The following is a 12,558-nucleotide window of genomic DNA, read 5'->3' as shown; positions in this document are numbered from 1 at the left end:
CTACAGGGGAAGATATCCCCCTATATATATATCCCTAGAGACATGCTGCATCTATCATCACTTTAAAGTTCCAGGATACCCTTTACTTTGTCACAGGTAGGGCAGAAGTCTTAAGCACTGGTGGGCTCAGCACAGGTGTGGTGAGAACTGCAATGTCTGCTTCAGCATTCAGTCCATCTTTGTCACAGTGTGGCTCAGCTTCTAAAACTGCAGAGTAGACATAGTGGCAGATGGGAGAGAGTTGAGTTTGTGCAAGTAATCAAAATCAGACATGGTTTTAAATATAACTTTTATTAACCTGTTAACATCTCTGCTTGCCCATGATCAGGGCACAGATCACAACCACTGTTTTTGTAAGGACCTGTTCTGAGCTGGCCTCAGGCAGCTGCAATGTTGGTGGTTCTGTAGCTCTTTAGGTTCTGGAGCTGGAGGCAGGTAAGACGTGCAGTGAGTCTTCTGGGCCCTGCTTGGGTAGGGGTGAATGGGATTTCCAGCTCCTGAGTGCTTTTAGCTTCCACAGAGCCCAGCCTGAAAGGAGAGAAGGGATTGTACAGCAATCACCCTCTTTGTGTTTTTAGTTTCCTGTGTCTGGGATCTGCATTAGCGAGACAGGAATGTGGTGCCAAAAAGGAAAGGAAAAAAAGAAATAGAAGAAAGCTGGCAGTTACTTGAACTACCACAGTGAAATTGTCATCTAACAGTAGTTTGGGAGGGAGATAGGACAGGAGAGTTGAAACCCTCCCTGGGGACATCTAAGGGGACTTTGTCCTAATGCAGCTTCTTGAGACAAACGTGGGGTGTTGGTCATGTGAAGGGGAGCCCCTTTGGTGGCTCTTGGCTAAGTCACATTTGCCTGGTTCTTCAGTGGAGAAGGGGAAGACACCACAGTCTCTATTGTTTACAGTGGGTAATGGATGGAAAGATGTCAAACAGTACATTTTTATTCCACTTAAAGATGTTCAAGTTGCTCACTAGAAAGTAATTGATTTCTCAACAGCAAATAAATTTCATAGCTCATTTCAGTAACCTCTAACTTTGTCTTATTTCATGTGTGTTTCTAAGTCTTGTGGCATTTCTCTGGTTATCCTTTTTGTTGGCAGGAGGTTTTCCTTTTGCTGTCTGTGCCTTTGATGTTGAAGCTTTCATAGATTCCATATTGGCTTCAACTTAGGTATTACACATCTGTTGAAAGTTCTCTTAGCTGGCTTTTCTCCTTTTCAGTGTGACAATCATATGTATTATCTGTAAATAAAGGATGGGATGCTTGGGGCTTTCATGCCATAATGATATCTTCCTGCCATGTTGTTGCCTGGTTATTTTTGAGGACAGCCTTTCCTGTGCAAGGATTTCTCTTGCTTGTGTTGTGTCTCTTTTTCCATTTGCTGATCTTGAATCAGTCAGTTTGCACTTACCTGTAATTCCTTTGTCTGTAAATGAGCCCTCGCCCTGTGACTGCTATCACACACTGCTCCAGGGGTTCCATGAGGGGGTTCTGGAGGCTGATCTTTGCTGTGCTTGGCTCATACTGGACCATGTTTTCTGGGAACTGTTAAAAGAAGCAAATGGGCTGAAACTGAGAGAAGAAAAGATATTCTTCTATGATTAAAGGGAGATGTGTGATTTTTCAGTGCCTGAGGTGCCATTTGCCAGGAGGGGCAAAGTCCAGCTTAATTTCTTCTGCTCTGCTTTCTCAGAGAGCCCCTGAACCAGCAGAATTGTTTTGCTGCTTATGACTGTAAAAGCTGTTTTCTCCCCACTGCAGTGGCAGAATGGCAGCCCAATCTTACCTCAATGGTGAGAGGGGAATCACCAAGGCTGATTTCTTCCTGTGCCAGGTACATGTAGGAGGAGTCCTCATCGCTCAGCACAGCAGTCAGCCTGAGCAGGTGGTTCTCCCCCAGCTCTTTTCCAAACCATGTGTAAGGCACAGAGACCTTCAAGGTATTGACTGGAACAGAATGGGGAAGCAACAGTCATGGGTGCAGTCTGGTCTTTCTCTGAATGACACCTAGGAGTGTTCAGTGCCCAACACTGTACTAAAAGCTGCAGCATTTAAATGCTTAAGGGACCTCAAGTGGATTTGCAGATTGAAAATCTCTAAGGTGATATTGCCAAAGTGTTTTATTTCACAGAATGGGCGAGGTTGGAATGGACAATAGTGGGTCATCTGGTCCAACCTCCCTGCCCAAGCAGGGTCATCCCAGGGCACAGGATTATATCCAGTCAGTTCTGGAATATCTCCAATTAGGGAGACTCCACAATCTCTCTGGGAAATCACCTAGAATCAACTATTCAGCCAACCTTTTGTAAACCTAGGGCTAGGAGAATTTTTCTGAAATGAGAACACTAGAGGACTTTTCTAGCCCTGCACCCAGGAGAGTCCTTACCTGAATTGCTGTGGAGGTTAAAATGAAACTCTTCTTTCCAAAGTTGGGCAATGGGCACACCATTATAGTGCAGAGCCTGGATCCCAACTACCAGATGAGTAGCCTTTTCTCTATCACTGTGGTTAAACACTTCAGTGGAAAGTGTCATATCTTGTCCCAGTTGCAAAGAACTACTTGACTGGAAGTGGATGAAAAGGTTGACTGGCTCTTCCAGAGCAGGAGGAATGAAGATAAACTGTGTGCTGCTGCTGCTGGTTGTCTCAAGTTCCTTCATTTTTCTGTAGGCTTTGTCAAGTACTTTTTTTTCCTGGAGAGAACCTGTCACAAAAAAATGGAAGCACATACTTTGGTTCTCTTTCCTGTTTACTAGTGAGAAGCAGCAGGAGAATAGCATTGATTTCTCCTGGTAGTACTCTAGGTAACTGTTTCTAAGAGCACAGAGATATCCTTTTGTGCTTCTGGTTGGATAGTTCGAAAGCTTCAGCTGTCAGGATATTCATTGGATGTACCGGACAGATTCTACTTGGCAATAGTTGTCACAGTTTTTATAACACCTTGATGCTAGCCTCTCTCAGAGTAGAGGAGGCAGTGCTTTTTTGTTGCTATAGCTAAGGCACAGTTCCATGCTCTCATGTGTTGAGAAGTTGCAGTTCTCCTGCAGCCATGGAGACAATAAGCCACAGGTTAAGATGGGGTGTTATGGCTTGAGCCAGGGAAACTACTCAGATTCTGAAGGGGAGCTGCTTGTTGAGGCAGAGATTTAGGCAGTATCTGAGAGCACAACAGTCCTTTTCACAAAGCTGCAGTCTGAAATGTGTCTATCCATATTTATATTAAAGAGGTAATTGGATGTACAGAGTGTAGAGATAACAGAAATCAGAAAAGGTTTTCCAGACATGAAAGTGCTTGGTGAACAAACACCTGGTCTTCCAGAGACCTTAATGCCATTAAGCAGGGTGGAGTTTGGGTGATGACCTCTGCTTTGGCTTTGTAGACAGAGAGAATCAGGTGTTCTAGTGCTACTGAAGAAGGGGAAGTGGTGAGAAGTGGATGACCCTGGTGCTCTGGTTTTGCTCTGCTCTGGTCTTTTACTGCTGGTTTGTAATAGTGACAGGGAATGTTCTCAGCTCCATGCCTGCCCCATACCTTCAGGATATTTGTAGTTTTGTGTGATGTCCTCACAGCGCTCACTGCCCACACTCTTGGTGCTGATGTTGTTACCAGTGTATTTTGTGCCACCAAAAGCTGGCTTGAGGGTGTCATCTGCTTTGTGTATCCACACATGACACTTGGCATTGATGGCAGCAAAGAAGTAGCAGACATCATAATCAACTTGTGTGTCCCCTTCCTTGATGGCATGAACAGGGGCTGGCCCACAGAAGGATAGACCTGAAGAAAAAACGTGGTCCAGTTAAGATTCAGATGCTTTCCCAACTAAACCCATCCCTAGTTTAGACCTATACTGGTGAAATATTGAGTTTAGGAGGCCATTAGGAAGCAGTGATAGAGCTCTTAGTGCTACATGAGCTGCACAAACCAAACAGATAAATGATAGTTTTGTGCCTAAAGTCAACAGGGTGAGTTCCTGTCTTTTTGCATCTTTCCACTGGAAGATGGGAAAGGAGGAATATTGAACAGCTTTATTTGCCCCTGCTCTTGCTCAAGCAAGATATCTTACCCTTGCTCTGATATCTTACCCTTGCTTTTCTCCTGGCAGGTGGCATCCAGTGCCTGCCACCCACTGTACTCTGGCAGCAAGTCTGAACGAGCCATCCAGCATTCATTCCAAACGTGGAAGGTCCTGCAAGAGGCAACAGCATGAGCTTATATCCAGGGACTGAGCCCTGAGTACAGTAAATCTTTTGCCAAACCACAGCTAGTTAATGCTCCCTTGGAGGAGTTCAGTTCATATGGACAAGAGCAGAGATGTGTGTGGAGAAACAAGTGGAGTTTCTCCAGTTGTACTGGGCTATCATTCTTCCTTTGTGGGCTCTAGAAACAGGGCACTCTTGAGGTTGGGTTGCAGCAATTTATCAAGAAAAAGTCTTGTAGACAGGATCTCAGCTGAGCTGTCTTCTATCACCTCCTTGCAGCTGTTTCACCTCTTTTCTTTCCCCTGAGTTTCATTTCACACATCCAAGTATTGCCTCAAATTCTTGCTGAGACCCTGCCCTGCCATGTGTTCTTACCAGACACGAGCACTCTCATCCTGTGTCAGCAGTGTCCCATCTTCATCATAATACTCATCCACACTCAGGCTGCTCTTGGTGTTGTGAGCCCACGTAAAGCCAGTGACCACCCTGGTGGGAATTCCCAGGCACCTCAGAACTGTGCAGAAGAGAGAGCTGTGAATCAGCTGTGCACCCTGCCCTGAGGGTGCCTCCGCTGATGGATATAGAGCCTCTTCTGGTGCTAGGCCTGTTGGGAATGGCACCAGGATTGCTGTTTGGACTTTGCAAGAGGCATTCCTCCCTCAGGAAATAAAATTTCACATGTGCATTCAGTGAATGGATGTACTGATACTCTTCTCTCGAAGGCAGTGATGCTGAGTGTTGAGGAAGCTGAAGATGTGCCCCTGCCCTGAGGATGAGAGGCTGTAGCAGCACTGTACCTGAGCACAGGACTGCAGCAAACACCCAGCACCTCCCGGAGCGCACGGGCTGGAATTTGGATGCAATCCACTGCTGGAGGATGGGGCTGCTTCCCAGCCACTTGGAAGGGGGTGTCCCATTATGGTGTTGCCCAGGCTCATATTCTGTCAGGCTTCTAAGCTCACTGCAGTTCAGCTGCAGAGAAGGAGGAGAGAAAGATGTATTAAGGAATTGCCTCTCTTTGGTAGGTCCATCTGATCCTGTTTGTGGAAGCTGCTCCCAAAGCAGATGAAACCAAGAGGACTTTTTTTTTGTGCCAAGCATGAAGGTCATGGCTGAGCAGAACAGGGGCAGCAGTCCCCTCTGAGATTTGTTCAGTAAGTACCCTTTCACTGCTAAGAACCTCCTGCAGCACTACATGTCTGCTGAGGGACTATCAGGACAGGCTGGAGATGGGCAGGAGGTGTTGTTTGGAACAGGCTTCCTCTTTGGTCAGTGGTTTGGCCTGACCTGGGGCTGAGAAGGTGCCCCCTGCTCGGGTCAGGGCTGCTCTGTGCCCTCCTTACCATGGCAGCAGCTGCTCTGCAGACGTGGACAGGGTTTTTGCGCTGGGCAGGATCCTTTTCTCTTTGGAAGTGCTCCCCCAGAGCCAGCAGCGTGAAGCAGATGTCAACCATATCCTCCTCAAACTGAAACAAGAAGACATCACTTCAGGAAATTCTCCATGAACTTTTGTTCTCTTGAGTCCCTGCGAGGGTTTGTGAGTGTGCAGATTGTTTCTCCCTTTCTGCTGATGGTTTTAGCTAAGTGGGCTGTGAAGGAGGGCTCCAGGCAGAGATTAGCAGGGGGAGCTGAGGACAGACCTCCAACTTTATTGAAGGTGGGAAATGCATCAGCATGATACTGTGTTCTCTGATTGAGGGAAATTGATGCTTTTCTATAGGGGGATAGAATATAAGGAAATAAAGATAGTGTAGAAAGTCATCTTACCCCTAAGGAGTTGCAGCTGGGCCAATTAGCAAAGATTAGGAACAGGCCTGACTTTAACAGGCCCCAGCTGTAAGCAATGAGAAGAAGAGTGCTATAAAAGAGTGTGGTGGCTGCTTGGGAGGGGAGCTGCAGTCAGTTGGCTGCTTTGTGAAGAGGAAAGAGTCAGTGCTCTGAGGAGCTGCCCACGAGAAACACCAAGGAGGTGTGGAACTTTTGAGATAAGGAGACAACAGTATGGAACCCCTGCAATAAGATAACAATGCTTTTCTGGAGCACTCTCTAGGTTGGCACAGAGATACTTTTATGATCTGCCGGCACAAAAGTGAAATAATCCCTGGCTGTGTCAGATGGCCTTAGACAAGCAGAAAGATTTTCTTGTCCTCACTTTACCTGTTAGATAGAGACAGTAATATTGAGCTCTGTTAAATGCTTTCATACCTGTTGATGAAAGGGAGGCACACAAAGCTCAGATACAGATCAATGCATTCCTTTACAGAGGACAGCCTGAGAAGGAAGCTAAAATTACATGTGCTGGGTTATAGAACTTCATACACAGGTCCCTGTTCTCCTGCACAGGAGGCAGTGGGTGCAGAGAACATGGAGATGAGTAGAACTCTATCAGAGCATCCTGTTCACACCAGATATATGCACGTTTCCTCTGCTGGGGTTGGAAGAGAGCACAGACATACTGGGCCTCTTTCTTACCTGACTGAAGTCCCAGGGTTGGGCCAGGATTGCATTTTCAGTCCCCTGGTAGATGATGCCATCTTGGTTTAAGATGTACTCCTGCCGCTGTGCCTCATTAGGCAAGAACACCTCATCATCTAGATTAGAGAAAAACAGCATCAGGAAGAAAGCATTGCTGGTCTCAGGTGCACTTGCATCTCTCATGCATCAGCAGATTCCACTGTGGTTTGGCAGTCCCTGGCATTCTGCCCTGAAAAAAACCACAGACTGTAAATCAGACAGGAAAGAAGAATTTCATTGTCATCTCCATTGCCTTGTCCAAAAAGTTCCTCTGGACCCAGGCTGTTGCACTGGCTGGCTCTTCTTCTCTCCTGGCTGATAACTTCTAATACTAAGAAAGATACAGTGGCCTTAACCAGACCAATTACAATCTTGACTCATCCTAAAATCTCTGTTGTAGGAAACACTTAAACATTTTTCCCTTAGCAGAAGGACAGGGCTCTTGCAGGGGAGTACTCCAGGGAAGAGACAGAAGTGCTGAGGCAGGAAACTTTGGGCTTTATGAGCCCCTGCCTCTCTCCTGAGGTGCTGTGGGGAGCAGGGCAGGAGTGGAAGGAGCACTGGGTGAGTCAGCCCCAGCCTCCCTCCATGGAGGCAGTGTCACAGCTCCAAAGTGTTTTTTGTGAAGTGGCTGATGCCAGCCTGCCTTTCTGTTTCTGACCACCTACCTCGGCACCAGGGATTAAAGAGGAGGGTGAAGTTGCCCAGGAGCTGAGGGAATTTGGAGGCACGTAAAAGCAGAGTGTACTGGCCAATGGGGGCATTGGCAGGTGTGTTCACACACAGGGTCCAGAAATTTGGGTCCTGCTCCTCCACTGCTGCACTCCACTGCTTCTGGTCTCCCAGGCTGGAGATGGGAAATTCAGCCTGGATTTCATCTGCTTTGGAAGAATGTGGTCCTGCAGACAAAGAAATCTGGTTGTGTTTATTCCAAACATTTTGTTCCTCACCTGTGCAGACTGCAGGGACCTTGTCCATCCCTGGAGCCATTGCTCTCCTTGTGAGAGGGCCATGACCCTTCAGCACCTTAATGCCCACTGAGCATTGCTAAGGTCAGTAATGCACTCAGGCCTCCCTGCTTGAAAGTGAGATGTGCTTTCCAGAGATTTGTAGAAACCAGAAATGGCCAAAATGGTGCAGCCCTGCTGTTCCTGTGGAATTTAGTGCCTTGTAACAGAAGTCACAGCCCAGTGCTCACAATATGGTGAAACAAGCTGGGGCTGAAAGCTGCTGCCCTTCTCAGGGGTCTCACTAGAAAACACTCTAACAAAAAAACCCTGTGACAGGCCAGCTGGGTTTGAACATTCCTAACCCCAAAAGCCAGAAGAGATCCCAGGAGTATTTTGCAATGGTGGAATAGTGAAGCTGTGTTGGTTATTGTGTGCAGTGTCTCTTCTGGAAGGGATCTGGTTGTGACCCTGCAGCAGCAGGAGGCTCCTCTTTGCCTCACATGAACAGTTCACTGGCCTCACATCTAAATTGGCACCCCTGCCCAGCTCTGGAGATGGCTTTTGCCCCCAGCTCTGCTCTTCAGGTGAGTGGAGGAGCAGAGCTCTGGTAGGTTTGTAATGGCATTACCTGTCTGTACGATGAGGAAGGTCCTCTTCATCTGCTTCAGGTAGTTGTGTATTGGAGCTGAGAAGCTCACAGTGATGGTGAATGGCTGTCCCCGCCTCACTATGAGCCTTTTAGTGCTGATTTCTTCTGTGTGGTGGCTTTTGTTATTCTCTGGGATCATGAAATCACATTTTTGGATGCTCAGACCTGTAGTGTGAGAAGATACAGAATGAGTCTGGGGCTGTGAGCTGGCTGCAGGTGGGCCCTGAGCCACACTGGGACACACAAGCAGCTGCTTGGGTTTTTCTCCACTCAGACATTCTCCTCCTGCCTTTGAGACTTTCTATCCAGTAATGGTTGGGAGTTCACTCTGAGCTTGAGTGACTCTTGGGCTGCCTTTGCTTATACCTGACATCATTAAGTGCAACCTTCACTGCTGGTTCAAATGCACAGCTGGATCAAACACCAGTTTTCCTACTTTGTACCACATCAGTTGACAATGCCATGCAGGAGACAGGAAAGATCCTCCTCCTTCCCCTCCTGTCTCCTACACAGGCTTTATGCACATCATATGTGCTTCTGCTGTGCACCAGAAGACAGAAAAAAATTGTCACAATTTCAAGCACCCGGTGACTCCCTGTTTTATCTCAGCCTTGGGATCATCCTGCCCTCATTTACCTCTTTGGCTTGTAGCCCATCACTAAGATCCTTGGCCCTGTGGGTTGTAACTGCTGCCCCTTATGTGACACATGCTGTCACCTACCTCCCCTTGCTGACCCATGCCTCTCCTGGTGTTCCAGCTAAAAAATTTAAAATCCATAGAGCATTTCTCTGCTTTCTAAATTGATTGCTCCTGTGCTAAAGCCAGAACTGCTCTCTTTGCAGATTTCTCTGCTCTGCTCCCTCCTGATGTCTTGTCCTGTCTTGTCCTCTGCATTGATACCTTCTCCCACTGTGGTTGTCCCTTCTGTGGTTGTTGGGGACTCTTACTGGATTGTGTGCTTTGTTTCTCTTTTCCCCATATAAATTTTTTCCATGTGATGTTTTCAGTGAAAGATTCTGGTCTGGCTTTCAAATCCCTCATGGCTGTCCCAGTTCAAAGCCCTGCACCAGTTCAGGCCTTATGGAGCCAGCTCTGGCCTCATCTGTTTTCTTCTCTGTGATGAAGATGTCTGTCCTGTCTTGAGGAACAGTGAGTGATGTGGAGTCTGGCTCCCTCTCCATCGTATGACTTTTCCTGGTTCTTACTGTCACTTTCTTCAAGGTTGCCTGGAACCTTGTTTCCCTGCTCCAGGGGCTCAAACACTTGGTCATCTCTCTGTTTAAGTCGTGTAGTCTCCTTAATTCCTCCCACCCTCTCATTCCCTGTGCTGAGGATTCACTTACCTTTGCTTCCAAACCCTCACCAGTCTGCCTTAGCTGCTCCTTGCTGCTTCTCAGACTCCTCTCAGGCACCAATACCAGCTTTTAATCCTGAGCCTTTTTGTGCAGTGTGCCATGCAGACTGAGCTCCCTAAGCCTTTAGAGCTCTTGGCTCCTGCCCTGCAAGCTCAGCTCTTCCACAAGCCTCATGAACACTGTCCTGGAGCAAGGACAGTTGTCTCTTCCTGACACACAGCTGGCAAATGCTTGGAACTAACAAAAATGATTTTTGCTTACCTTGGCCCATGGCTGGTTCTGGGTACCATGAAAATATTCAGCTTCTGCTTGCTCTGGTGGGCAGGGGCTCCTTCCTCCAGCTGTCTTAAAAACTGTCCTCTTGCAGAGTTGTTTGCTTGGTTTCTTTGTACAGGGTGGGACGTGGTGTTGCCACCTTTCCAGCTTATCTGGTGTGCAGATGTTGAGGACTCTTTTATCTCTCAGACCACACTGGAGACAGGCTACAGATGAGGTCAAGTTCCACAGCAGGCTGTGAAGCATTTAGAGACAGCCAGTGACAATTCCTTCAAGGAGCTGTGCACTGAGGAGCCCAGAATAGGAAATGCAAGTCCTAATGTGGCTCTGAGCAATGCACAGAGTGCACTTCCAGTGTAAGTCTTGGAGAGCTGCTCTCCAACATTGACCCCAAGCTATTTAGATCCTAAACCCTTCAAGGAGTTCAAAAGTGTAGTCAGTGCATCCATTGCTCTTGTGCCTAATTCAGAAAAGTGAAACCACTTAAAAATGAGAAAATGTGTTAAAAGAAACAACTGAATTTGTGTAGCTTAATGCAGATTATTTAAAAATGTTGTGCTGGAGACTTGGACTAAATATATTCTTAAAGATGCTGTAATATAAAAGGAACATCACTGGATTGATAATAATTGGTCAAAAGATAAGAAATAAGATATCAGAAATTAACAGCTTTCACTGTGGAGTGAGTCATCAATAGTTTTGCAGAAACCTATCATCTCCAACAAACTCAAAAATAATTTAGGAAGTTGATTACATAATATAGTCCAGTGAGTTTTGGGGTTTTCTGAGAATTTCTTTGTTAAACTTTACAATTGTTTGCATACCTGTGTCATTTAAGCTAGAAACAAACTCTCTTGAGCTTTAGGTTTTTACAGCATAGCCTTAACAGTATAGATTCACCTTTACAGAATGACTGCAGAGTGGTTGAGGTTGGAAGGGACCTCAGAGGTCATCTTGTCCAAGCTCCTGCTCAGCAGGGTCACCAAGAGCTGCTGCTCACCTCTTGCAGTGACGAGCCCAGCCCTGGGCACAGCACTGCAGGTGTGGCCTCAGCAGGGCTGCCTGAGGCAGGAATCAGCTCCCCTGACCTGCTGGCAATTCTTTACCTGAGGCAGCCCAGGAGATTGTTCCCTTCTTTGTGACAAGGGCACGCTCCTGCCTTGTGTGAGCTTTGACTGCTCTGACTTTATTACAAAGCCTGGAGGTCACCAGATTTGCAGAAGGTGGGAACACTAAGAAGAATATTGAGAAAATCTTCTGAAAAATTCTGTATTTACTGAGCACACATTGCTCAATGTCAATTAAATGAGATTTTTGTGTGACGGCTGATTTGTGCTCTTTCAGTCTATGCAAATAGTAAACCAACTGTGCTCAAACTTCTGTCTTTGCATGGTCAATGTTCTTAAATGCTCCTTTGCAGTATACATATGTTTTGAACCTCTACATCCGAGTGGTTTAGATACAAGGAGGTATTTATCCCATCATCACTGCCTTGTAACCACTGTGTATTCACACAGTACCATCTCTTGGTCAGATTGGCAACTGCAAGTAGCATTTCCTGCATAGGATTTCCTGCACTTCAGCTCTGAAAAGAGACCTACTTACTGTCCCTTTGAGTCTTTCTTGGGCTAAAAAAGCCCATGGGGAAGGTTAACATCCAAAAGACTTCTGCATGTAGTACTCAGGTGCTGGTACTGGCACTCCTGGTGAGGATGAGCCCCTGTCCCCAGGCTGTCTCTACATCCAGGGCTGCCCTGTCCTGGGTGCAGAACCCAGCACTTGCCTTTGTTAAACCTAGTTGGTTTTGTCACTTCTCTATCCACTGCATCCCTGACATGCTCCTAGAAATCTCAAGGAAAAGTAATCCATAAGATCCTTGAAAGTGTCCACCCTGCCTGGACATTACTATACTAACTTATGGTGTGTAGGAATACTTGTTTTACAGCTCCAAACATAAATCCACAAAAATTTTATTACCTTTAAAAATACAACCTTAAACTGTTTTGTGAGTAAGCATCCTTAATAACTGGATCTCTACCTGAATAAAGTGATCAAAAATTATATACACCCTTTTATTGTGTCTACATTTCCAGCTTTGATGTGGCATACCCATGAATTAGATAAGAATTTTTATTTTGAGAGGAATTTCTTGTTGCTTTAGAGCAACCAGAAATGCTTACACTGTGCCTTTGGTTTTATCTTTGACAGTGAGCAGTGCCCTCCACATTCAGTACAGGAGAAGGACAGACCAAGAGGTAAAGCAGTGAGGCTTTGGTGGCAGAGCAATGTGATTTGAAACCAGCAACTTTGGCTATTTCTGGTTGATTTTTTTTTTTTTTTTTTTAATCTGAATCTAGAAACTTAGAAGAACAGAATGATGGGGAGAAACATTCACTACCCTGGAGGCTGATTTCAGTGTGTTTCAAGACCAATTCATGGTTATGAATGTGTCATATCAGTGAGTGCTCATTGGATTTTTTTTGGAGTGGTCAGACTGGAATGAGGGCTGGCTGGGTCAGCCTCTTGGGCATGCTCTTATTTAAACTGCATATTTATAAAGGAAAATACTGACAATTAGCCATATTTTACACCCCAACTCCCACTGCCTTCTG

The 12,558-nt window shown here is 46.2% G+C and overlaps 1 protein-coding gene across 1 annotated transcript; it reads right to left on the bottom strand.

The window, feature by feature from the left end:
• Positions 1-272: 272 nt before the first annotated feature.
• Positions 273-10,058, bottom strand: EPB42 (erythrocyte membrane protein band 4.2). Its single transcript, XM_059862517.1, has 13 exons — positions 9,932-10,058; positions 8,294-8,479; positions 7,384-7,614; positions 6,674-6,792; positions 5,545-5,667; positions 4,999-5,173; positions 4,577-4,715; positions 4,085-4,188; positions 3,534-3,776; positions 2,388-2,705; positions 1,788-1,948; positions 1,413-1,546; positions 273-528 (listed from the first exon to the last, which is right to left on the bottom strand). The coding sequence occupies exons 1-13, from the start codon at positions 9,939-9,941 to the stop codon at positions 378-380; spliced, it is 2,094 nt and encodes a 697-aa protein (XP_059718500.1). The 5' UTR covers positions 9,942-10,058; the 3' UTR covers positions 273-377.
• Positions 10,059-12,558: the final 2,500 nt, after the last annotated feature.

The sequence above is a fragment of the Haemorhous mexicanus genome, chromosome 18 (genome assembly GCF_027477595.1).
Source record: "Haemorhous mexicanus isolate bHaeMex1 chromosome 18, bHaeMex1.pri, whole genome shotgun sequence".
NCBI lineage: Eukaryota > Metazoa > Chordata > Aves > Passeriformes > Fringillidae > Haemorhous > Haemorhous mexicanus.
This window is presented reverse-complemented; position numbering and strand designations above follow the sequence as displayed.